General features: G+C 41.0%; 1 protein-coding gene across 3 annotated transcripts in view; it reads left to right on the top strand.

The window, feature by feature from the left end:
- PTPRK (protein tyrosine phosphatase receptor type K) overlaps window positions 1-21869 on the top strand; it is a 322787-nt gene that overhangs the window by 140638 nt on the left and 160280 nt on the right. For all 3 annotated transcript variants that reach the window (XM_065632502.1, XM_065632504.1, XM_065632501.1), the window contains exon 6: window positions 13814-14107. In XM_065632502.1, coding sequence (XP_065488574.1) covers window positions 13814-14107 — 294 coding nt within the window. The remainder of the gene's footprint in view (window positions 1-13813; window positions 14108-21869) is intronic.

The raw sequence follows: 21869 nt of genomic DNA, 5'->3' as shown, positions 1-21869 counted from the left end.
ATATCATGCTTGACAACATAGACATTTTCAAACTCTCTAACAGAACAGCCCCACCTGAAAAGTAGATTATTAAAATATCCAGTTAAACTCAGTCTAAATACTTATTAGGCCAAAAAGCTACCCTGTTTTCTGTTAATCTAATGTGCTGCTTTCTCTTTTAAAGGCACGTATTCTCATTCCCCATTTTCAGCAGCAAAAGGAAGGTTAGGGAAAATATAGGTCCGCTGCTGAATGAGGAGGGTGCCCTTGTGACAGATGATACAGAGAAGGCAGAGTTACTGAATGCCTTCTTCGCTTCCGTCTTTACGGCTAAAACTGGCCCTCAGAACCTAGAGATAGAAGAGAAAGTCAGGCAGAAGGAAGCCTTTCCTTTGGTTGAGGAAGAACAGGTTAGAGATCGTTTAGACAAACTGAACATCCACAAATCCATGGGCCCCCATAGGATGCACCCACGAGTGCTGAGGGAGTTGGCAGATGTTATTGCAAAGCCACTCTCCATCATCTTTGAAAGCTCTTGGAGAAAAGGAGAGGTGCCTGAGGACTGGAGGAAAGCCAACATCACTCCAGTCTTCAAAAAGGGCAAGAAGGATGACCCAGGAGATTACAGGCCAGTCAGGCTCAACTCCATCCATGGAAAGGTGATAGAACAGCTCATTATGGATGGCATCTCCAAGGATGTGGAGGGAAAGGTTATCAGGAGTAGTCAGTATGGGTTCACCAAAGGGAAATCATGTTTGACCAACCTGATAGCCTTCCGTGATGGTATGATTGGCTGGGTAGATGAGGGAAGAGCAGTGGACGTTGTCTACCTTGACTTCGGCAAGGCTTTTCCCGCCGTCTCTCACAATGTCGTCAGAGGCAAGCTCAAGAAGTGGGGGCTGGATGAATGCACAGTGAAATGGGTTATGAACTGGCTGGATGGCAGAGCTCAGAGGGTTGTGATCAACGGTGCAAAGTCTGGTTGGAGGCCCTTAGTTAGTGAGGTTCCCCAAGGGTCAGTGTTAGGTCCAGTCCTGTTCAACCCATTCATCAATGACCTGGATGAAGAGACCGAGTGCACCCTCAGCAAGTTTGCTGATGATAACAAACTGGGTGGAAGGGCTGACACACGAGAAGGCTGTGCTGTCATTCAGCGAGACCTGGACAGGCTGGAGGACTGGCCAGAGAAGAACCTGATGAATGGGAAGTGTAGGGTTGTGCACCTGAGGAGGAATAACCCCAGGCCACCAGTACAGGTTAGGGGCAGACCTGCTGGAAAGCAGCACTGCAGAGAAGGACTTGGGAGTTCTGCTCGACAACAGGTTGACCATGAGTCAGCAATGTGCCCTTATGGCCAAAAAGGGCAATGGTATCCTGGGCTGCGTTAAGAGGAGTGTGACCCGCAGATCGAGGGAGCTTGTCCTCCCCCTGTACTCTGCCCTGATGAGGCCACATCTAGAGTACATCCAGTTCTGGGCTCCCCAGTTTAAGAAGGACAAGGAATTACTGGAGGGAGTCCAGCAGAGGGCTACGAAGATGATTAGAGGCCTGGAGCACCGTTCTTATGAGGAGAGACTGAGAGAGCTGGGTCTGTTCAGCCTGGAGAAGAGAAGGCTGAGAGGGGATCTCATCAATGTTTATAAATATCTCAAGGATGGGTATCAAGAGGATGGGACCAGACTCCTTTCAGTGGTGCCCAACGATAGGATGAGAGGCAACAGGTACAGACTGAAGCACAGGAGGTTCCATCTGAGTATGAGGAAAAACTTCTTTACTTTGAGGGTGCCAGAGCACTGGAACAGGCTGCCCAGAGAGGTTGTGGAGTCTCCTTCTCTGGAGACATTCAAGACCCATCTGGACACACTCCTGTGCGATCTGCTCTAGATGAACCTGCTTTAGCAGGTGGGTTGGACTAGATGATCTCCAAAGGTCCCTTCCAACCCTAACTATTCTTAGATTCTGTGATTCCCCATTTTTGATGCACCAGCTTAAAAAAAAAAAAAAAAAAAAAAAAAAAAGCTTAAACCAACTTGGCCTCTCAGGTGTGAAGCTGTTCTCATTATATAAATGAATTGGTTAGTCCTCTCCATTGACTATGTAAGAATTTCATCAGCAACTTCACTCTTCCATTTCTACTTCACAACACTGCATTATCAAAATTCTTAATAAATCATTATATTCTGTTTATTCCTTTAAAGAAACATGTAATGTGTTTCTTATTAGCATGCAGAAGAAGTGGTGACGATTTTTGTTTTGTTTTTCTGGAAAACTCTTCCAGGCTTTTCATCACAGTCAAAATCCATTTGGCAGGGAGATGTGCAGCTGCTTTATTACCTGTTCCCTTCAATTTCATAGATATTTCTTACCAGCTGTTGAGGTGCTGTGTCAAGGGTGTCAGTTCCTTTTGGCTACTCTTATCCCTCCTGCCCTTTTCTGGAGGTGCCTTTCATGGTAAGGCTCAGCAGCTGTAATGGCCAGCACCTGCTGAAGAGGCAGTTTCAGTCCTTGCCCTCCCTTTTTCTCTATCTCAAGCACCTGAACTCGTGCATCATCATCTGTGCTGGCACTGACTCTTTTCTGAAGCCACTGGGAGCTGCTTCAGGGACCCAGGAAAGCAAGAAACCTCTATGTACATGTACCCTCCAAGATCAGTTTTAAACCTAACTACCTTGATATAGAGTAGATGAGTGGTACTGCAAGTGATGCTGATGGCAGGAAGTGGAGGAGTAGGGTCGCCCTTTCAGGTAGGCGTTAGATGATGTGTAATTCACATCTATGATGTAAAACTGTGGTGCAAAAATTAACCAAGTGGGTTTCCGTTCTGATTTCTGTTGGTTCACTGCATAGATCGAGGGAAGTGTCTCAATGCCTCCTAAAATTAGCCCCCTACTCTGTCATTCCAGTGGGCTGCCTTCTGGCATTTTTGGCAAGAAATATTTGGGCATGCTGTAATAAGAAATGTGAAGATATTGCTGGTGGGAACATCTAAATGTGTCTTGGAAAAGGTTATGAATAGAAATAAAGGGATTTGAGCAAGGCAACAGTCCCTCAAAAATAAATTTGCTCAGAAGTGATGGATTCTGTCATTTTTCCCCATAGATATGAATAGTCTGAGCACACACAAAATCTCTAGGTAGGCATTAATGTGTAACCCTTATACTAAATTGTATCCATTCTTCCTTTGATGATAGTATTGAAGTGGTGACAGAAAGCTTTTAATTTCGATGAAATGGGATACCTGAGGTAGAATTTTGGAGGAGTGACACATTATTTATCCTCTTCTACAGGCATTCCTGAATCCCCTGACAATCTGAAAGGGAAGGTCTTAAGTTCACCTCTGTCCCCTGTGCATTTGTAAGGGTCTTGCCTCAATAATATGGCATGTGACCTGCCTCCCTTCCCTTCCCAAACGTGAGGGTGACTATAGTATCAATAGATTAAAAAAAAAAAAATCTTTGCAATATCAGTTTATTGGGCCAGTTCAAACTTGGAATTAAAAACCAAACAAACAAACTACCCAGGTACTTGAGAAGCAGGAAGAAAAAGAAAATTACGTTCTCATTACATAACTATGTAAAAGAAAATCCTGGAGTGCCTAAAATAATATTTTGTCCTTCTACAGGCACTCTTTACCTAATCTCTAGTGTTATTCTTAGAATGTCCTGAGTTGGAAGGGACCCACCAGGGATCATCGAGTCCAACTCCTGGCCCTGCACAGGACAACCCCACAGTTCACACCATGTGTCTGAGGGTGTTGTCCAGTCTCTTCTTGAACACTGTCAGGCTTGGGGCCGTGACACCTCCCTGGGGAGCCTGTTCCAGTGCTCCACCACCCTCTGGGGGAAGAACCTTTTCCTAATGTCCAACCTAAACCTCCCCTGGCACATCTTCCTGCCATTCCCTTGGGTTCTTGTCATTGGTCACCAGAGAGAAGAGATCGGTGCCTGCCCTTCCTTCTCATCATTGATAGCATGTGGATGTGCATGTGGAATGAAGTGTTGTCAAATATCCTGTTGCAAAGCTTCATAGAGTTGAGAGTAATTCTTTCTTGGGAAGTACCAATTTTTGAAGAATGCATTCAATTTTATTCTTAACCTGCTCATTCCTGACAACGAAGCAGATAAAATATTTCTTTCCAACAATCATATCAATGTTGAGATCTCAAGGGAATTACTGATATACGTGGATAATGAAATCATTGTGATCAAGTCCTTGCCTGAGACATTTCTATAGCTGACTCATTTATACTGATCTTTTTTTTTCAAGATTTGAATGTCTTCTCATTACAGGCACTTCTTTTTCTTACATGTATTCATTTTTCCTGTAGGAGCATACTGCATAAATGTCTTTAACACAATGCAGTCTTTTAGACAAAATATGTCATACTCTTCTAATTGATTCCCAAAGTAGCATGGCCTACTATCATTCAATAAATAGGCATGTGTCCTTTTCAGAAATTGTGTAGAGGGATGACATACTCCAATTTTTATGAAGACTTTTTTTTTTTTTTAACATGTAATCTGGGCATGAGCTTAAACTTGTTTATGATTTCTGCTGACAATGCTAAAGCTGCACACTGTTTCTTTTATTTAAAGAAAGATAATAAAACGAATGCAGTGGTGTTTCAAATCAAGCTGAATAAAATGCCACAGTGATGCATAGGTTATAAAATCACTATGCAGAAGTTAGCAGTTTTCACTGTTGAAATAAGTCTTATTTCAGCACTTCAGGTGGTCAGTAACTGCCATGTCACTTAAATTAAATATATTTTAGCTGCATGAGCTTGCAGACTGTGTTGTACTTACCACGCAAACTTGATATATTAGGCAGGTGCTCAGAGAAATCAGTAGTTTGAAGTGAACTTGTGACACAGTGTCCCCATTTGCAGACCCAAAATTAGAGATGATATTATAGTGAAATATGTCAGTATCCTACCTAAGCCAGTGTCATGAGCTCGCCGTTCAATGTGCCGTTTCTGTTTGTTGCTGGCTTTTCTCCAGTAGCTTATTCGCTTGGTAATAACCTGAATCTCACTGTGTTATAGATATTTATTTTGAATATTTGTTTAAAATAGATTGTTTCAGTTTTTCCTTTTCAAGTAATAAAAGACAATGAAAATGCTCCTGCAGACTTTGTGAAGTGAGTTGGATAAATCGCTTGATACGACCCGGTCACTAAGCTATTGCTTAGAATGAGTTCTTTTGTTCCAGACAACTAACTCTCTTAATTAAAAAGTAACATTTTGTAGGTATTGTATCTCAACCTCAGGACTACCAACTAGTGCTGGATACTGAACAGTTGTGATAAATTGTATTTTAAAGTCGCAGAAAGAACATTTCTGGAGTCACAGGAATTAAGTCTGCATTAGCATCATTAAAAAGAAAAAAGAAAAAAAAAGAGCTGGAGGAAAAGCTTTGTGGGAGAAAACTAGATCATAAGCTGTTCAAGTTTCTCCATGCAGCCACCATCACTTACGGTCACAGGACAGCAGCTAAGTCTGAACTAACTTCTGATGGTTTTCTAAAAAAAAATATGAAGGGAGGCTTGTGGCTGTTTACAACACTTAACTGTAAAAACCTACCAATTTCTTCATTATTTTCTACATTAAATTATTACATGGTGTAATATGTTAAAGTCAGTTATTTGCTGACAAGATTTTTGCTGCCTTTTCCTCAGCATACTTTTGCATGAGCAGCAGGAACCCACAATAAATGGTTCCTCCAAGTTATCTGCAGAAAACAGAGGTGGGAGCAATAGAAACTTTTTTTCTGTCGAAGTATAAAAATGTAGAAAAATAAAGCAGCTGTTAAAGTGAGTTAAACTTGATGAGCAGAGAGAAGTTTTTGACCACTGGGGAAAACAAATAAAAAAACTTATTGCAAAACCAGTAAATGAGTTTATGAACAAATAGAGAAGCCAAGCAATGGCTTGGGGGAAATATTAATTAAACCTGAAGAATGGCCAGGGCTCATGAGAGCTCCAAAGGGCGTTCAGCTGGTGCAGTTTTTATTGTGTGGATCTATAAACAGTGTTTGGTCTTGGAGTAGAGGAGGTGATTCTAAAACTCCTCTGAGGTCTCTGTGTGTTATTTTGAGCGTTACAGCTGGATTGGCACATGTGCCCTCCTGCAGCCTGTGCAACGTGAGCTGCCTGCAGTTGAGCTCCTCCTGCTGAAGACTCGTTTTGACCACCACCGTGTCTCGGTGTCTTTCATGGTGAGACACAGGACAAGGCTCGGGTTGGGTGGTGGTGGCTCATGCCCAGCTGATGGTGTGTAACCAGTACTATCTACCCGACTGAGGGGGTAGGAAGGTGGTAGACAAAACTGTAACCCTTGGGGAAAAAGAAAGGTTGGGAGCTGAGTGGGAACAGAAAAGGCTGTTGTGGCAGCTGCTTCTCACTTGAACCCCTCCCTTTTCCGTGGGCAACCCTACAGCGGTTGAAGACTTGCTTGTGCACCTGCTTCTTTATTATGATGCTTTTCAGATGCATCGTGTCTTTTCGGCAGGAGTAATCTCTGTATCTGGTGCACAGTATGTCTGACTGAAAATAAGCTTCCACTTACTCCCATCCTTTGCCACAAGAATAAGGTGGGCTGCCCAGGTGAGGGTAGCACTCTATGGTGTGCAAGAAAGAATCCCATGAGCTAAGCCCATTACAACAGCATTTCTCTACTTAAGGATCCCTGTGTGTCTGCATCTTTGAATTGTTCAGTTAAGATTGTCTTGATCTTCTTTTGTGGAGTCTTGGCTAGTGGTTAGAAGGTCTCAGAAGCAATGTGTATCTAGAGGTGTGTTCTTAATGATACAGAAAAATAAAATATAAGTTAGAAGAGTGACAGGACTGCTTGTTTGTTGGTGGTTTTTTTTGTTCTTTTCAGAAGCCCAGTAGAGTACTCAACTCCCATTAATGAAGTGTCCTCATTGTTGGGCAGTCTCTTTGATGCATAAGCTATTGGGTTTTTTATTTGTCTTCCATGTGTTACACAACAAAACCATTAAGGACCTAACGACTCGCTAGAGATGACATGTACAGGGTGACAGACTGAGCTCTGAGTGTTGTCTGTCATACAGAGAAAGTGAAAACTTGAGATCTCGTTCGAAATTTAAAAGTGAACTGCAAAGGCTTGCTGTGACTCCGAGGTTCATGATACCTGTGCTGTTAGTCAGACCTGTGCTTTCAGCTTGGGATCTCTCAGTCCCCTGCATTAACTTGGTTTTTTAACTGAGTAGAAGAATCTCTCATCAGGCAAGTGCTGCTTTGTATACTGCTTCTCGCCTTACTTGGCAAAGCCCCCTGTTTGTATTAATACAGCTTTTGTTGGCGCTGAGGGCGACAGGTCTTGTCAGGCTGCTGTCAGCATAGAAGACAGCCAGGTGTCCTCCCAGGCAGGCACAAGCCAAAATAAACCTTTTTGTCTTAAATTCTATTTTTTCTTTTCCCTAGCAGAGCAGTACTTTCTAACCATTTTGGAAGGGGAATGAAAATATTTCTAGTTGATATTAAAGATATGCCACGTGTGGAATGATGTTCCTAAAAATAAAAGGAAGCCAGTATTTGTGCTGAAAGTCTCCATGGTTTGTTTTTATCCTCAAACTTTTCGTAGCTCATTTTGTGACCATCTTCACAACCACATAATTTTTTTCAGTTGTACTTTTCCAAAGCTTTACATACTGTTATCATCTTCTATTTTTTGCCCAACATATAATTTATAAGACGACATCCAGCCTTGCCTGAAAACAGACAGAGAATGTAGAATTTCTTACAGTATTACCAGTTATTGTTTTTCAGTTACTATTCTCACTGTTGAATTTGTGGCTTAATACCATATTTGAATTTAAGCTTTCAGTCACTGCTTCTTGTTAATTTTTTTTCCATTGGATTAACCAGCTTTTAAGACCGAGAATTTTGTTTCCTGCTAGTACTTGACTGCCACAATTCTTTCTGCTAAATCCCATACATTTTCTCCAACTTTTAAACAAATGTCCCTGGTTCTTCAGTTTTCCAATATTTTTAAAAGCATGTGAATCCCTAAAGCCATGTGTAATTTTCCAGTACAGGAAGAGCACTGGAGCAGCGTAGCTGTTGCGTGGCATGGGCAGCCTGCTCCGTGTGCTCTGCTGGCTCCCTGCCGTGGGTCGTCTGACGCAGCTTTGCCACAACATCTCCATGTGCAATCTGGAGCCCAGCGCAGAAGCACCAGCAGACTGCTTCTGCACGGGGCCAGCTCCTGGCAAACTGGGATTTTCCACTTGGCCTAGATGCCTTGGGTGCCTCAGACTGCACTCCCCAGTGTCCCTGGTCTCAGGAGGCTTCATATGGTGAGGATCATGCTCTGACTATACATAGCCAGTGTGGGTCAGGCACAGAACCTCAACTAGAAACCCAGAGTACTTACAAGAAACATGCAGACATACTTAAACAGCTTTGCAAGAAACATCCCTAGAAGAGGAAATCAGTTTCATCTTGGTGGGAGCTGAGTTGGTCTTGAGTTCACCTGGTTTGTTCAGCGTGGAGGAGAGGATACTGAGAGGAGACCTCGTCATGGTCTAGAGCTTCCTCGCAAGGGGAGAAGGAAGGGGTAGACACCAAACTCTTCTCTTTAGCGACCAATGGCAGAACCTGAGGGAATGGCAGGAAGATGTGCCAGAGGAGGTTTAGGTTGGACATTAGGAAAAGGTTGTTCACCCAGAGGGTGGTGGAGCACTGGAACAGGCTCCCCAGGGAGGTGTCACGGCCCCAAGCCTGACAGTGTTCAAGAAGAGACTGGACAACACCCTCAGACACATGGTGTGACCTGTGGGGTTGTCCTGTGCAGGGACAGGAGTTGGACTCGATGATCCCTGTGGGTCCCTTCCAACTCAGGACATTCTGTGATTCTGGGACCACTAGGAAGTTGAGTCATTTGTTGAGGCATCTCCTCTGTACTCCCTGGAACATCCAGTGTTAGCTGTATTTATGTGGATTTATTTGTTTGTTTCTATGAAAGTGAAACATTTTAAAGGAAACCTGAATTCTTTTGATTAACTTGCTTTTTTGACAGTTTCTGGCATAGTTAAGACACACCAATTTTAATTTCTGGAGGGCTGATGCTGATGTTGGACTTCTTTTTAAGTAAATGAATGCTTTGTTATACTTGTAAAAATTAAGCTTTATATGATTACCCTTGTTGTATTAATTGGATTAAACTGTTGATACCCAGCATACCAGCTGTTTAGCTTCGTGTAAGGTATTTGACAGAGAAGACTGAACATGCCATCACTAGAGGAAGGCACATTGTGTGCATGAGCAGAGGGAGCTTCCAAGCCATTAATGAAAAGTATTAATGCGTGGAGCCTCCGGACAAGGCAGAGGTGGGATGGAGAGCGGCAGGCATGAAGGCAAGCACTTCTATGTTGGGACTGTGTGGTGACCAGATCTCTCCTCCCCAAATCCTTCTGCTGTGTGCAAGTCTCCTGTGACTGGTACATGTGATCCTCAGCAAAACATGACTTCATGTCATTTTGTCAAACATGCATCCAGCATCAGTTTTTCCTTCAAAGTGGAACAACTTGTAGGATTCTCATTTGGGTTTATTTTTATTTATTTTTTTTTCTGCCTTGAGCGGATTGTTAACAGTGTTATGATTACCACTAAGATACTAATGAAATTCTCTTCCATTATTTTAAATTTAGGAAGTGTTTAGTCTTGGAGGGCAATGTAGTGGGGCTATTGTCACCCAGGCTGGTTAAGCAACATAGTGTGCGTATGTTACTTGGGAATGTACAAGTTTTATGCATACTATTTACTGTACTAATAACACTAGTGACCTTTTTCTGGTTTGTTTTTTTGTTGCTGTTTTTGGTTTTGTGGGTTTTGGTTTTGGGTTTTTTTCGTTTTGTTTTGTTCTTTTGAGGTTTTGTGTGTGTGTGGTTTTTTTCTATGAATATGTAGTTATTTGCATACGATATTTAACATCAAGAATATGACACAACTGCTTAACTGTAGGACAACTTATAGCTGGGGTTGATGCTGCATGCTTATTCTAGTCATTGCTGCCTAAATATCACAGTACATTTAATATATAATGTCATATACATACTGATGTGAGCATAATGTACTGCTAGTAGCTCAGCAGAATGGGAACTTTGTACTGATGAAATGTCAGTCTTAATTTTTTATTAACTTAGCTGTGGGCATTTTATGTCAAAACCAAAACTGACCAAATGCTGGAAAATGCTATGCATGAAAATACTTTCATTTCTTTAATGTCTTGCAGATGTACAAGTGCTCCTTTTTATATAGTGTTTCAGAGATGTTACTAGCTGTGCATACTGGAAGGGATTTCATCAGATTTAACACCTTTAAGCAGTGGCTAAAAAATATAGTCAGAAAATGAGTCAGTAATTAAGCTAGTTACACTGGAAAAGGAATTCTAGATTTTGTGCTTAGCAAAGGAAGAAATGAAACTCACTATGCAGGGTCTTTGGTTCCAACTGTTTAGTGTGAGTATCTTAAATACCTATAGAAATTGTGATTCTACTGACAAGTTAATAAACCATCCACGGGTTGAAATATTTTTTCATAAAGTGTTGTTTAGAACCTTTATGGCTATTCACAGAGCATGCATGGCTGTGAAAAAGGGAACTGTGCTCAACGAAAATAGCATGCTAGGAATACAGCGTGCCTCAGCCACATCTGTTCATAATAATTGAGGGGGGCGGTTGTGTTTTTGGCAGAAATAAAGGGCACGGTTCCCTGGGTTGGTTGCACTGACCAGGGCAGTGGGAGATGGAAGGAGGTCACCATGCTGCCTGACCTGGCTGCGGGTGTGGGTGACTGAGAGCCACAAAATGCATTTTCCTAGTGACCACCTGCGGGCAGGTGCCCGGGCAGGGCAGCCAAAGCCCGGCTGCCCTCGGGGTCAGGGCAACCGCTGCTGCCTGCAGCGCTGCCCCGCATCTGGGCTCTGTGCTACACAGCTGCTGCTTGGCTTGGCTGCTTGGCTGAAGTGGAGTTTTTGTATTGTTTATAAATCAGAGCAAACCTCTGAGAGGGTGATTTTTGCTTTGGAGTTCCCTCTCATGCATCTTCCTTTTCCTTTTCCGTTTTTCTTTTTTCCCCCTCTTCCCTGCCTTTTTTTTCCCCTCTCCGCCCTCTCCTCCCTCTCCTCCCTCTCCGCCCTCTTTTTTTTTCTCCCTTTTCCTTAGGGTTGTTTTTTTTTCCATTCATTTTTTCCCCATAACTTCTATAGGAAGTTTATAATTTTTGATATATTTACTTCTCAAGACACTGCAAAACAGTGGTCTTTACTACTAGGTGGACCCAGATTGCTAGTGAAAATTGAGCAACATCACTTCCTTGAAGGATGTGAATTGTGTTTAAAAACCCACTGAAAGAGGAGTATTAGAAGTGTGGTATTTGCTACGGGAATGGCAACCAAAACATTAGTGATGGCTTTGTTCTGTCTTTTACTTATCAATGGCAATTTTTAAACTGTAACAGTTTTGGTTTGCTGTATAAATGAAAGGAAATTTTGTGATTTGAAATTATAATTGGGGAATATTTGATGGATCTGGTTATAGAATAATGAATGAGAATAATTAATAGCAATTTAATTGGGTAACATCAGAAAAGTTTATCCTGGTATATTGGGATTGCATGCTTCAGTTGATACTTAGTGTACTTTTGGGATTTCTGATTGCACCTCACCTCTGGTTCTGATAGTGTATTGTATTATGTAGAATATTAATAATGCTGCAGAACAATTACTTGTTCATTTGCTAACTGATTAAAATTCATGCATAATTTATTGGAACTGGGAGAGACTTTATAAATAAGTCTCCTTGTCCTCAAGAGCTTAAAAACAAAATCCATATGCTAATATAAGAATACTCTTTACCTCTTAACATAAAAATTTAATATGTGACGGTATATTAGTCTCATTAATGTGAGGTTTTATTTGTGATAATCGTGCTCTTAATCGAAGTGTATACTTTTAAGCATAGCCTTATGTTTAGAGGTTTAGAGGTTTATAACTCGGACTTGGTAGTGTATCATGCTCATCAACCATTATGTTTTCTACCGTAGTATACGCTGACCTTAGAATTCATTAGTTTGACATTTAATGTGTTAGTTCCACAGCAAATAAACTGCTGTCATTAAGCCTGCCTCCCTATCTGAGCTTTGATGCAGGCATGGGTCTAAATAAGTTCATGTGCACATTTCTTGGTAAAATACGTTAATAATTAATTGAGATACTTTCTAAAGTTTGGTATATCCCAAAGCATGAATGGGAACACCTTGGAGTGTTCACCTTTTCCCTCCAGGAGAAGCAAATGGGCTCCGCTTGCAGCCACTACTGTACATTCACAAATTCCCTGGTCTGCAAACCGAGTGGCTTGAGAGACAGCTGATTTAGAAAAAATCTGCATGAAAGCCTTTTGTAGCAAAACGTGGGAAACTTGGTTGCTTACAAAACTGATAAATACACTGTTGGGAGCCAGCTCTGGCACCAGGAGGGGAAATTTTACTGCTGGCTGTAGAGAACCAGGGAATCGTTAGCTGAACTTCACCGTGCAGGGAGGGTGGGATGTCAGAGGAGGTGTGGGGCGCTCGGTGAGCCCCTCCGTCACCGCTGCCCACGGCCTCTGTCAGTGACACTGGTGGGGTTGTTCCTGGGAGGCAGAGTATGTGCAATGGTTCTGCATGTTAACTTCTCTTGTGCAGAGGGGTTGGGAGAGCACTGATGGTAAGGGCTCTCCTCTAGGGAAATCTTATGGTCTAGGGTTAAATGTTATTTTTAATGTGCTGACCATGAGATCCTTCTACCTGCTCAGAGTTGCGGCATTGTTAGTTCTGCATCGCTGCTGTGCGAAACCCTGTGTGCATTGGATTCAGCATTGTTGCCTAATTAACTGAAACAAATTAGTTGAAATATGAGCCATCTGGAATGAAAATGAACCTTCAGTGTTTATCAGTGGATTCGTTTTATTAGAAAAGTGTATGTTGCTTGTGATGTGTGTCTTTAAATAAATCACACCAAGGCAGTGTGCTTCTTCTGTATGTAAACATTTCTCAGGGTAAGGGGGACCCCGCCTCCCTGTTTGGTCCATTGTTACCTTTTCACTTTGTAACTGTGGTGAGATATTTAGGCAGAAGCTGATGGCAACAGAGGAAGACAAAAGGCAACATACATCTTACTGTTTGAGTTTCTAAATCCGTAGTAAGTCACTGAAGAATAAAATGATGTTGTACGTTGTTGCTGTACATCTTTATTCTGTCGTTCTTCTGGCAGTTTTGCTTGGTTCAGGGTGTTCTGAATGCCTGCTAGAGGTATTCATATCTTTTACCCTAACTGCATCTGGTAGGTTTCGAATGAACCACAGTGATACTCATTTTTAAGAATATTCTGTGCAGGGATAGTATATGAACTATTGGAACAATTTCTTTAAGGAAAGTATGTGTGTGGCTTCTGTCAATAAAGAAAATTAGTTATGTTTCTCAAAAACCTCAAGTTATTGCCGTAGTAAATTATATAAATGAGCACGAACCCAGATTCTTTTCAGAAAAAAATGTTAAGTAGCAGCAATATATAAATCAAATAGGATTTTATGGTCCCTAGCTGAGATTTTTAAATTGAAAAAATAGCATAGGGCAGATGCCAGTGGTACGCCACTCGCTTCCATCAGCTGAAATTCTCCTCAGCTCTTCTTCATTGATGTCATTTTGGTTTTTAGCTCTGAAATCCTTGGTGACCAAACCTAACAACTTTCTGTGGAAAGAGCCCTCTTCTTAATGGCTTTGCCAGCTTTTGCTTGATCTCTGCCTTTTTTTTTTTTAATCTCCTCTACAGAGCCACCTCGGCCGATAGCACCCCCTCAGCTGCTGGGCGTTGGGCCCACGTATTTGCTCATTCAGCTGAATGCCAACTCAATCATTGGGGACGGACCCATTATCCTGAAAGAAGTGGAGTACCGAATGACATCTGGGACCTGGACTGAAACCCATGCCGTCAACGCACCAACTTACAAACTCTGGCACTTGGACCCTGACACCGAGTACGAGATCCGTGTCCTGCTCACCAGACCGGGGGAAGGTGGGACTGGGCAGCCAGGACCACCGCTCATCACCAGGACCAAATGTGCAGGTGAGTGCTGCTTTGGAATACAACCGAACAAAACTACGTATTTGGTTATTTAATTGATTGGTGGGCTTGTTGGCTCTAATTAACTTGTAGCAGAACTTAAGGTTTGCCTTGGCACCCACAGGATCCCCAGGTTTGCTGTGGATTTGCTGTGTCTCCTGCTCTGCCCAGTCACTCTCTAGGTCAGGGGTGTCAGACTCATTTTCACCAAGGGCCACATCAGCCTCGCGGTTGCCTTCAAAGGGCCGAATGTAATTTTAGGATTGTATAAATGTAACTGCTCCTACATTTATACAGTCCTAAAATTACATTCGGCCCTTTGAAGGCAACTGCGAGGCTGACGTGGCCTCCAGGCAAAATGAGTGCGACACCCCTGTTCTAGGTTGCTGTAGCAGTAGCTGGGCAGTAGCTTAGGAGGTGGGAGATGTTATTTCTAGAAAGGACAAACCAACTGTTTTTTCACCTGTGTATTTTCACTTGCACTTTAGGTAAACTTGCACATAAAGGTACTTGCATGGAAAAACAATCTCTTTAAGCAATAGAATTTTACAAAAAATGTAATATATTTTTAGGTAATTTTTCTTTTTCCAAGTAGAAGTGCATGGCCTGCCAGAATCTCTGGCAATTCCTAAAATACAATAGCAAATATGCATGGAGTGTTTTCATTTCTCCATTTTTGACCTACCACTACCAAAACCATGTGCTGCTGAATATTGGAGTCTGCTGCTGTTTTTTTAGTGCCCCTGTGTGGCCAGCACCAAGAAGATTAAGTACTGCCAACTTGTGTTATATCCTGTTCCTTCTAAAGCTACTTAAAGTTATTTTAATCTCAGCTTTCATAAGAAGAAAGATAATGCCTACATCTCATAGTTGCAGAGGAGAAAAATTATAGATTTGAACATCAGACTGGGAGCAAATAAGCGGAAATTAAATTGTGGGGGGCTTTTTCCTAATCTCATGATTTTTAGGGCCTGATTTACGGTATTTTAAAGTTTGCACTATATTAGATTTAGCAGAGTGCTGATAACCTTCTATTCAAAGCTGCACTAAAATAGTAAGGAAGAACAGCTGCAGTTGCAAATTTCTATGTGTCACATATACGTATGAATATATATGGGAATAGAAATGAAATGTTTTTTTCACAAGTTGGTGACAGACCTCAGTGGGACAGCTATTCAAGTTCTCATCTAAGCGTGGATAATCACCCGTTTTGTGTACTTAAGGAAGAGGGTCAATGTCTGGATCACAAACCAGAACTTCAAATGGTCTAGGTCAGTAGGCATGAATCTCTGAAAATCAGTCAGTCTTTTTTGAAATAGGGCACGGTACTGTCAGAAGCCGAGACACACAGCTGGAGCAAGACTAAACTGAAGGCATTTTTTAGAATTTGTGATCTTATTTATAATTTAGTCTGTCCTTCCTGTGAAGTAAAAATATATGTGTCTATCTCGGTTAACATGACAGTTGCGGAGATCTAAGTAAGATGAAAGCATTGATTTATTGTACTGAATTGGTTTAGGCATCGTTCTGAAAAAGTAGGAATTGGAAAACAGCTTCTATTTTAAAGAGACTGAGCCGAGACTAACAAATCCCAAATGTTTGGGTTCTTTTTCTCAGCGCTTGAAAAAATATAATTTCATTTACACAGTCTGTGACAGACTGAAGCTTTTTAATGGGAAAGGAAACGAAAGGAAATCATAATTTATGTGACATATTTTTAGAAGCCAGTTAGGGGAAACAATGTTATTTTGAGTGTGATTTTATTTTTAATTTGTTTTTAACTTAACACTTACATATAAGCCACAAAAATCTAGTCTAACTTGAGACAAATTTTCAGCTTAATTTAATCCACTATAAAATCAAGCAGATAAAAAAATACTTAAAAAATACTGAACTTCCGTGACTACTATTTTAATATTAATAAAATTTTGAGTTGTTTACCTTACAGAAAGGCTAGTTTTTCTTATTCCATGAAAGTGAAGGTTAATAAATGTTACTATTAACCAGTTTCAATGAGAAAAAGGAGAATCAGGAAGGGTTTGTGGGGACTGAAGGATTGTGGCCAGCATCAGGGATGTGTCAGGGTCTGCACTGGGTTGAGCGGCAGGTCACCCTGCTGCCGCCTCACCCGTCTGGAAAATGAAGACAGACCTTCCTTTTGCACAGTGTTCTCCCAAGGCTTCTGTAAGATAACTGCAAACTTGAGTCAATAGGAATATTTTAAAAAATATTTTACTCATAAAAAGCAAACTATAAACATAAAAATTAGTCTCTTCTGAAGAGAAGATTTATAAGGAAAGGGAGAGCTAATAATGGAATAGCTCACCCTGCAGACTTTGCTGCTGCTGGTGTTGTTCGAGTGACTGGCAGGTGATTTACTGTGCTATATTAGATGACATCTCTGCAGCAATATCTTCTTTCTGGCAATTCTTCAATTATTCCTAATTCTTGTTTCTGACAAGATCACTTATTTTTCAGACAGATACTCTCTTTTCTTTCCATGTTCTTTGTCAATTTTGTCTTTTCGCAAGTTTTGTACATATTAGTTCAGATTCTGAAACAAATTATAATTGATTATCTGCTCAGCATCAAATGGAGTGGCGGGAAATAAATGAATTTTCAGCATGAAGTTTGACTGCTTTCTATACGGATTAAAAAGCACACATTAGCAAACGTTGATCTGATGAGTTTTTAGTGTTTACATTCCAGGTAGCAATGATAGCAAACTCAGTGACACATCAATAAGATTAGGTTAGTATTCTGCTTTCTGTTTATTTAATATCTAAGCAAATATTAACATTGTTTTCAAATGAAGATTGAAAATGATTTTTTCCATAATTCATTCAGTATTTATAATTTCATGACATTTCTTAATAACATACTATTGATCGGTTGACTTCTGCTTTGCTGGAGATGTATCCTACTTTTGAATGATTTGGGCGATGGTTGTATTTATCTCGGTATGAGACATGCACTTTTATTATTAGGTTTTTACAGACTTTTCTGTCTTCCTCATAGCAAACCCAGTGTCTGGTGACTCTTTTCATAAATGTTTCCACAAATGCTAAGCAAAATTGTTTTCTAATTAAGAGATAATTCTTCTGCTAGTTAAAAGTCCTCCGCCAGCCTGTTTGTCTACCCAGCATTTCCCAGGTGATCTGCGCTAAAGCTGAGTGACGGCATTTTGCTGGAAAACTCGCATGTTGTTTTATCAGTCTGCAATTAAAGATAGTGCTGAGCAGTCAAATATATGAAACCACGGAGTGGTTTTAAGTGACTGAAGTAGGACTAAAACATGAGAAGCAAAACATTATTTTCCGACACTCTCCTTAACAGCTGGGTGTATGTTTTCTGTTTCCATGCCTAAGCGCTGCTGGAGCCGGTGCCGAGTGCAGGATTGTGTTCCCGGCTGCGTGTGGTTGGGCACAAATCATTTCAAGCTGCTGATGCTGGAAGCTCCTTCCTCCCCATCAATCCTTGCGGGGCACCTGGGCTTTATTTCAGTGCGACTGCACCTCTTCCCCGATGTCATTGCTCAAATTTTTCACTTCTGAAGCATTTTAAAAACAAAACCAGAGGCAGGGGGTAGCACCTTAATCAAGAGTAATCCTTAAGGCTGTTTTCTAGGGCTTTGGGGTGTGTTGTCCTTTTGAGTGTATCCTCTGAGTTGTGATTGCCTTTCCTTTGCGGAGGGATGTAGAAAATATGTGGCAATCTAAAATTCTCCATTTAGCCTGCTTTATCAACTCTAAGTTAGAAGTTATTCTCTTACATTGGCTGCTGCTTCTGAGTAATAGCTCACAGCTCAGTTTTATGATTAACTGATATTTTAGTAGAAAAGGAGGTCAATAGTTCAGCCTGTCCAGAGTTTAATATATGTACACAGTGGAATTGCTCATTCCTACTTTACTGAAGTTCAGTGCAAGGGTGTGATTTTCAGTAAAACATGAAGAAATGTAGAGCAATTGGAGAAAAAGTCCTGGGTGTTCTTGGTTTTTTATTTTTTTTTTCCAAATGACTTGTTATTAGTAAACTGTTGCCTATATTATTTGGTTTCTGTAATAAAATGAGCAAAGGGGAAGGGAAGCTTTATAGCTTTCTTAGAGCTGAGAATGGACTAATATGTATTGATAATATTATTATTCTGTTGTTCAAAGTCGTTATCTGTCACAGAGCTCGAGCTATCGGTAAGAGTCGCTGCCTCGAGGCAGAACAGCGGGGATGCTGGTTCAGCAGTGCGGCGCTGGGCTGTGGTCACCTGCAGTTGAAGGTTTGGGAGATGGGCTGTTCTCTGCCCACCTTTTTCAAGCACAGAATCTTTGTTTACAATTTGCCACATTTATTAATTTTAAAAACAATGTGCGTAGAATACGGGTTACTGCTGAACTCCTGTCTATTAAGAAAAAAAAAAAAAAGGCAAAAGTTGGGAAACATCAGAAAACAATAAAAAGCAAGCTTAAGACTTCTGTTCTTTTTCTTGGGATTTTAAACAGAAGGACCCCAGTGATGTTATCATAAAGAAAGTGATGTTGCATGGCCATCTGGAAAACAAAAATGTTGTTCTGGCTTTATAAATTTGTATCTAATTTTTAAAATAAATAGAGTGAAAGGGTCAGTGCAGTATAGAATCTGCTTGTGTCGATGAAGTGCAATGCATTTAGTGCTACTTTGGTCAGTGGTGTTTGCCTTTTACGCTCGCAGAGTGGAGGTGGAGGGTTCCAGGTGGGGAACATGATTTATAGACTTTGCTGTGTACTGCACATGAGGATTTAGGATGTTGGTATGTGAGGCAGTGAGCTTGTAATATTGGGTACAGTCAACATCACAGGAGGGTTCTGGAAAATACAGCACTGAATGGATAAACCGTGCTCTTCATCTGTGTCTCTTGCAGTAGTGCATCTTAAATTATTATTTAAATCTTGGAAAGCTAATAAAAATACATAAAAGTGTGAATTTTTTTAATCTTTCTTTTTTTTTAAGTGGACAGGGAAAATATTACCTTTACAGCAATGCAGTTATCTCAGTGTTTGTAACAGAATCTTTACCATTTTCCCCTCTAACTAGGTATCATTAGAGACTTACAATATAGCTTAAAGAGGAGCTTAAATACATTTTGAGCACTAAAATTACGTGTTTCTATTACTTATGTTTTTGTTGTTTCAAAGTTGAACACTTTATTAGAATAAGCTAAAGATGAACCACTTGAAACTAAATGAATGTGATACTTTTAAAAATTATTTTACATTTATCATTGCAGAAGAACCCACATTACAGCAATATTTACAAGTTGCTGTTGTTTTTTACAAGTGTGTTTGGCACTCGTGACTGTTTCTGGGCTTTTGGCCAGGTAGTAATTGGAAACATTTAAGATCTCGCTAGCAGATACCAAATGCACCAGTCTCTCCTTCCATATAGGTTTACCAGTTGGCTATGATATGAACAAAAAGGTATTTAAACAATAGAGAAAGTCTGGACTAAGTAACTTAATCGCGTTCATTTTAAGATTGAATACCAGAATTGTTACTGAGAGAGCATCCTGTAGAAGAGCTATCTGATTTGGACCATTGTCTGCTTTGGACATATGACCATACTCTGCTTGTTGTGCTGCTTGCCACTGTTCAGATGCTTGTACCACATATAGAATCCTAATGATGCTTATATCCATAAGAAAGGACTGTAGTGCAGCTGAGTTACCTAGCAGGAGACCAGGCAGACTGCAGAGCCAAGTTCTTGTCAGATTGTGTAAATTAAGCATGGTTTCCTCTTTTTCAAAGGAGCACAACGATGATGACTCCGTTGAATTGGCAGTAAACTGCAAGTTCAGACACTGACCTCCCCTAAATTAGTTTTCAACTTTTTTTGTTTGCTATATTCAGCCTTGCATAGTATCATTTTTTTGGTATTTGCAGCTGCAAGCTCCATCTGCACTAACTGGAAACTTTCTTCCTGTGTCACTGCGAGTGCCATGTTATCCGATGAGACGTGGGTTTCCTGAATTCTCCCATACTTCCCTTTTGGGATGAGCTTTGTTCATGGCTGGTTCTTTGTTATATAGGGTCATACCCAGAAGTAAATCTCACTGTGGCTATTTAATCACACTGATGCTCTTCACTTGGGGTTAGAGTAGCAAACTGAGGTAGGTAGGTTTCTCTAGTGTGGCCACCCAGTTTTCAAAGCCCCTATTGTGTGCAGTGACCTCTTCCTTTGTCTTCTTTCTGAAGTCTCTACCAGTGGGCAGGCTGAGATCAGTTACCTACTGCAAGACATGGTTATTGTCATTGGTACCTAGCACGCTGACCAGTCAGGGCTTCAGTGCAAAGTCCACCGAGTTGAGAGAAGTCCTTCAGTTGGAGTTAGTGTCTCTCTTTCTGGTGAAGGACACTAGGTCAGGGATACCACTTGAGCTGTGTGAGGGAGGCTGGGGGAGGAAAAGGAGCAGCTGCCAACTCCACCCAAAGCTCCCCTGTCTTGTGAGTGATTTCTCCATCTCCTGTCTCATCTTGGCTTGTTCAGCAGCTTTTCCCAGAGTGGAGCGTGCCGTAGCACTGAGACCAACATGATTTATCCAAAGTGCGTGTAACTAGTCAATAGATCACACTTCCAAGAGGAGCACTGTCTGTGGCAAGAAAATGTATTGCAGTACATTAATCCATGGCACCTATTCCAGCTGTAAAAGAATGGATGTGAGCAATAACTCATATTGCAGCACTTGAAAATGATGTGGGTGCACCTGGGCCAGATAACTCAAAGCCTGATTATAGCTTCTCCAGAGTGTGAGGACTGGTATTCAGAGATTTTTGATCTGTGTTCGCTTCTGAAGAACGTGATTGCAGGTTGAGATAATCTTACCCTTTGAGAAGACTGGAGCTCTTTTTTGAACTGTGACTTCTATTTTTAACTTCAACTGAAATAAATAATTTTTAGTATGATTTATTAGTGTGCTTGACACTTTAGTTTGCTTTCGTAATTAAAGTCTCTCAGCTGTTTAGGAGTGCAGTATTATTTTTACAGTGTTTGAAAATTGGTAAGTACCTAAATACAACAAACTTTCATAGGACTGGCTTTTATTGTACTTTCATTTATCACTCTTAAAAATTCAGCGGGGAAAATTTTAATAAGGTTTTGAAAGTTGCTCTGGTCATTGCAGCACTTAAATGCACAGTTTTGGGAGCACACTAATTTTTCACTGTTATTTTGGTGCTATCAAGGGAGTGGCGTGGAGTAGGTAGGGAGGGCTGTGAGTAGCAGGAGTGGTGATGTGGAATGGTGGAAGAAGAAATTAATTAGGGACATGGTTTAGTGCTCGAGTTAGGTTATGGTTGGACTCGATGATCTTGAGGGTCTCTTCCAACTGGAATGATTCTGTGATCGTATGATTCTGTGAAAGCAGTGTCAGCAGTGTGTGCTGCAAGGGGAGGGATGTTGATGAGCTTTCCCGGATGCATTCATTATTCCTTTTACTCTCCCTCATGTGTCTTTCTCCCCCAAAGCCATTACAGAGAGACGTCACGTCATTCATGCTAGTATGAGATCTGCATGAAGTTGAGGATAACATCCTCCAAGGTTAGGACAGGCTTCGCTAAAGCCCTTGTTCTTATCGACATCAATTCTTTGGGCTCTATTCTGCTAGATAAATCTTTGTTTTTCATTTAATTCTTGTTTACTTTTTTATTTATTAAACTTTGTTTCATTTTAAAAGTGGGCAGCGTAATTCTTTCCTACTAATTTTAATCTAGACTGCATGAGGCAGTACTGAGTGAATTTC

The sequence above is a fragment of the Caloenas nicobarica genome, chromosome 3 (genome assembly GCF_036013445.1).
Source record: "Caloenas nicobarica isolate bCalNic1 chromosome 3, bCalNic1.hap1, whole genome shotgun sequence".
In the NCBI taxonomy this organism is placed as follows: Eukaryota; Metazoa; Chordata; class Aves; order Columbiformes; family Columbidae; genus Caloenas; species Caloenas nicobarica.
This window is presented reverse-complemented; position numbering and strand designations above follow the sequence as displayed.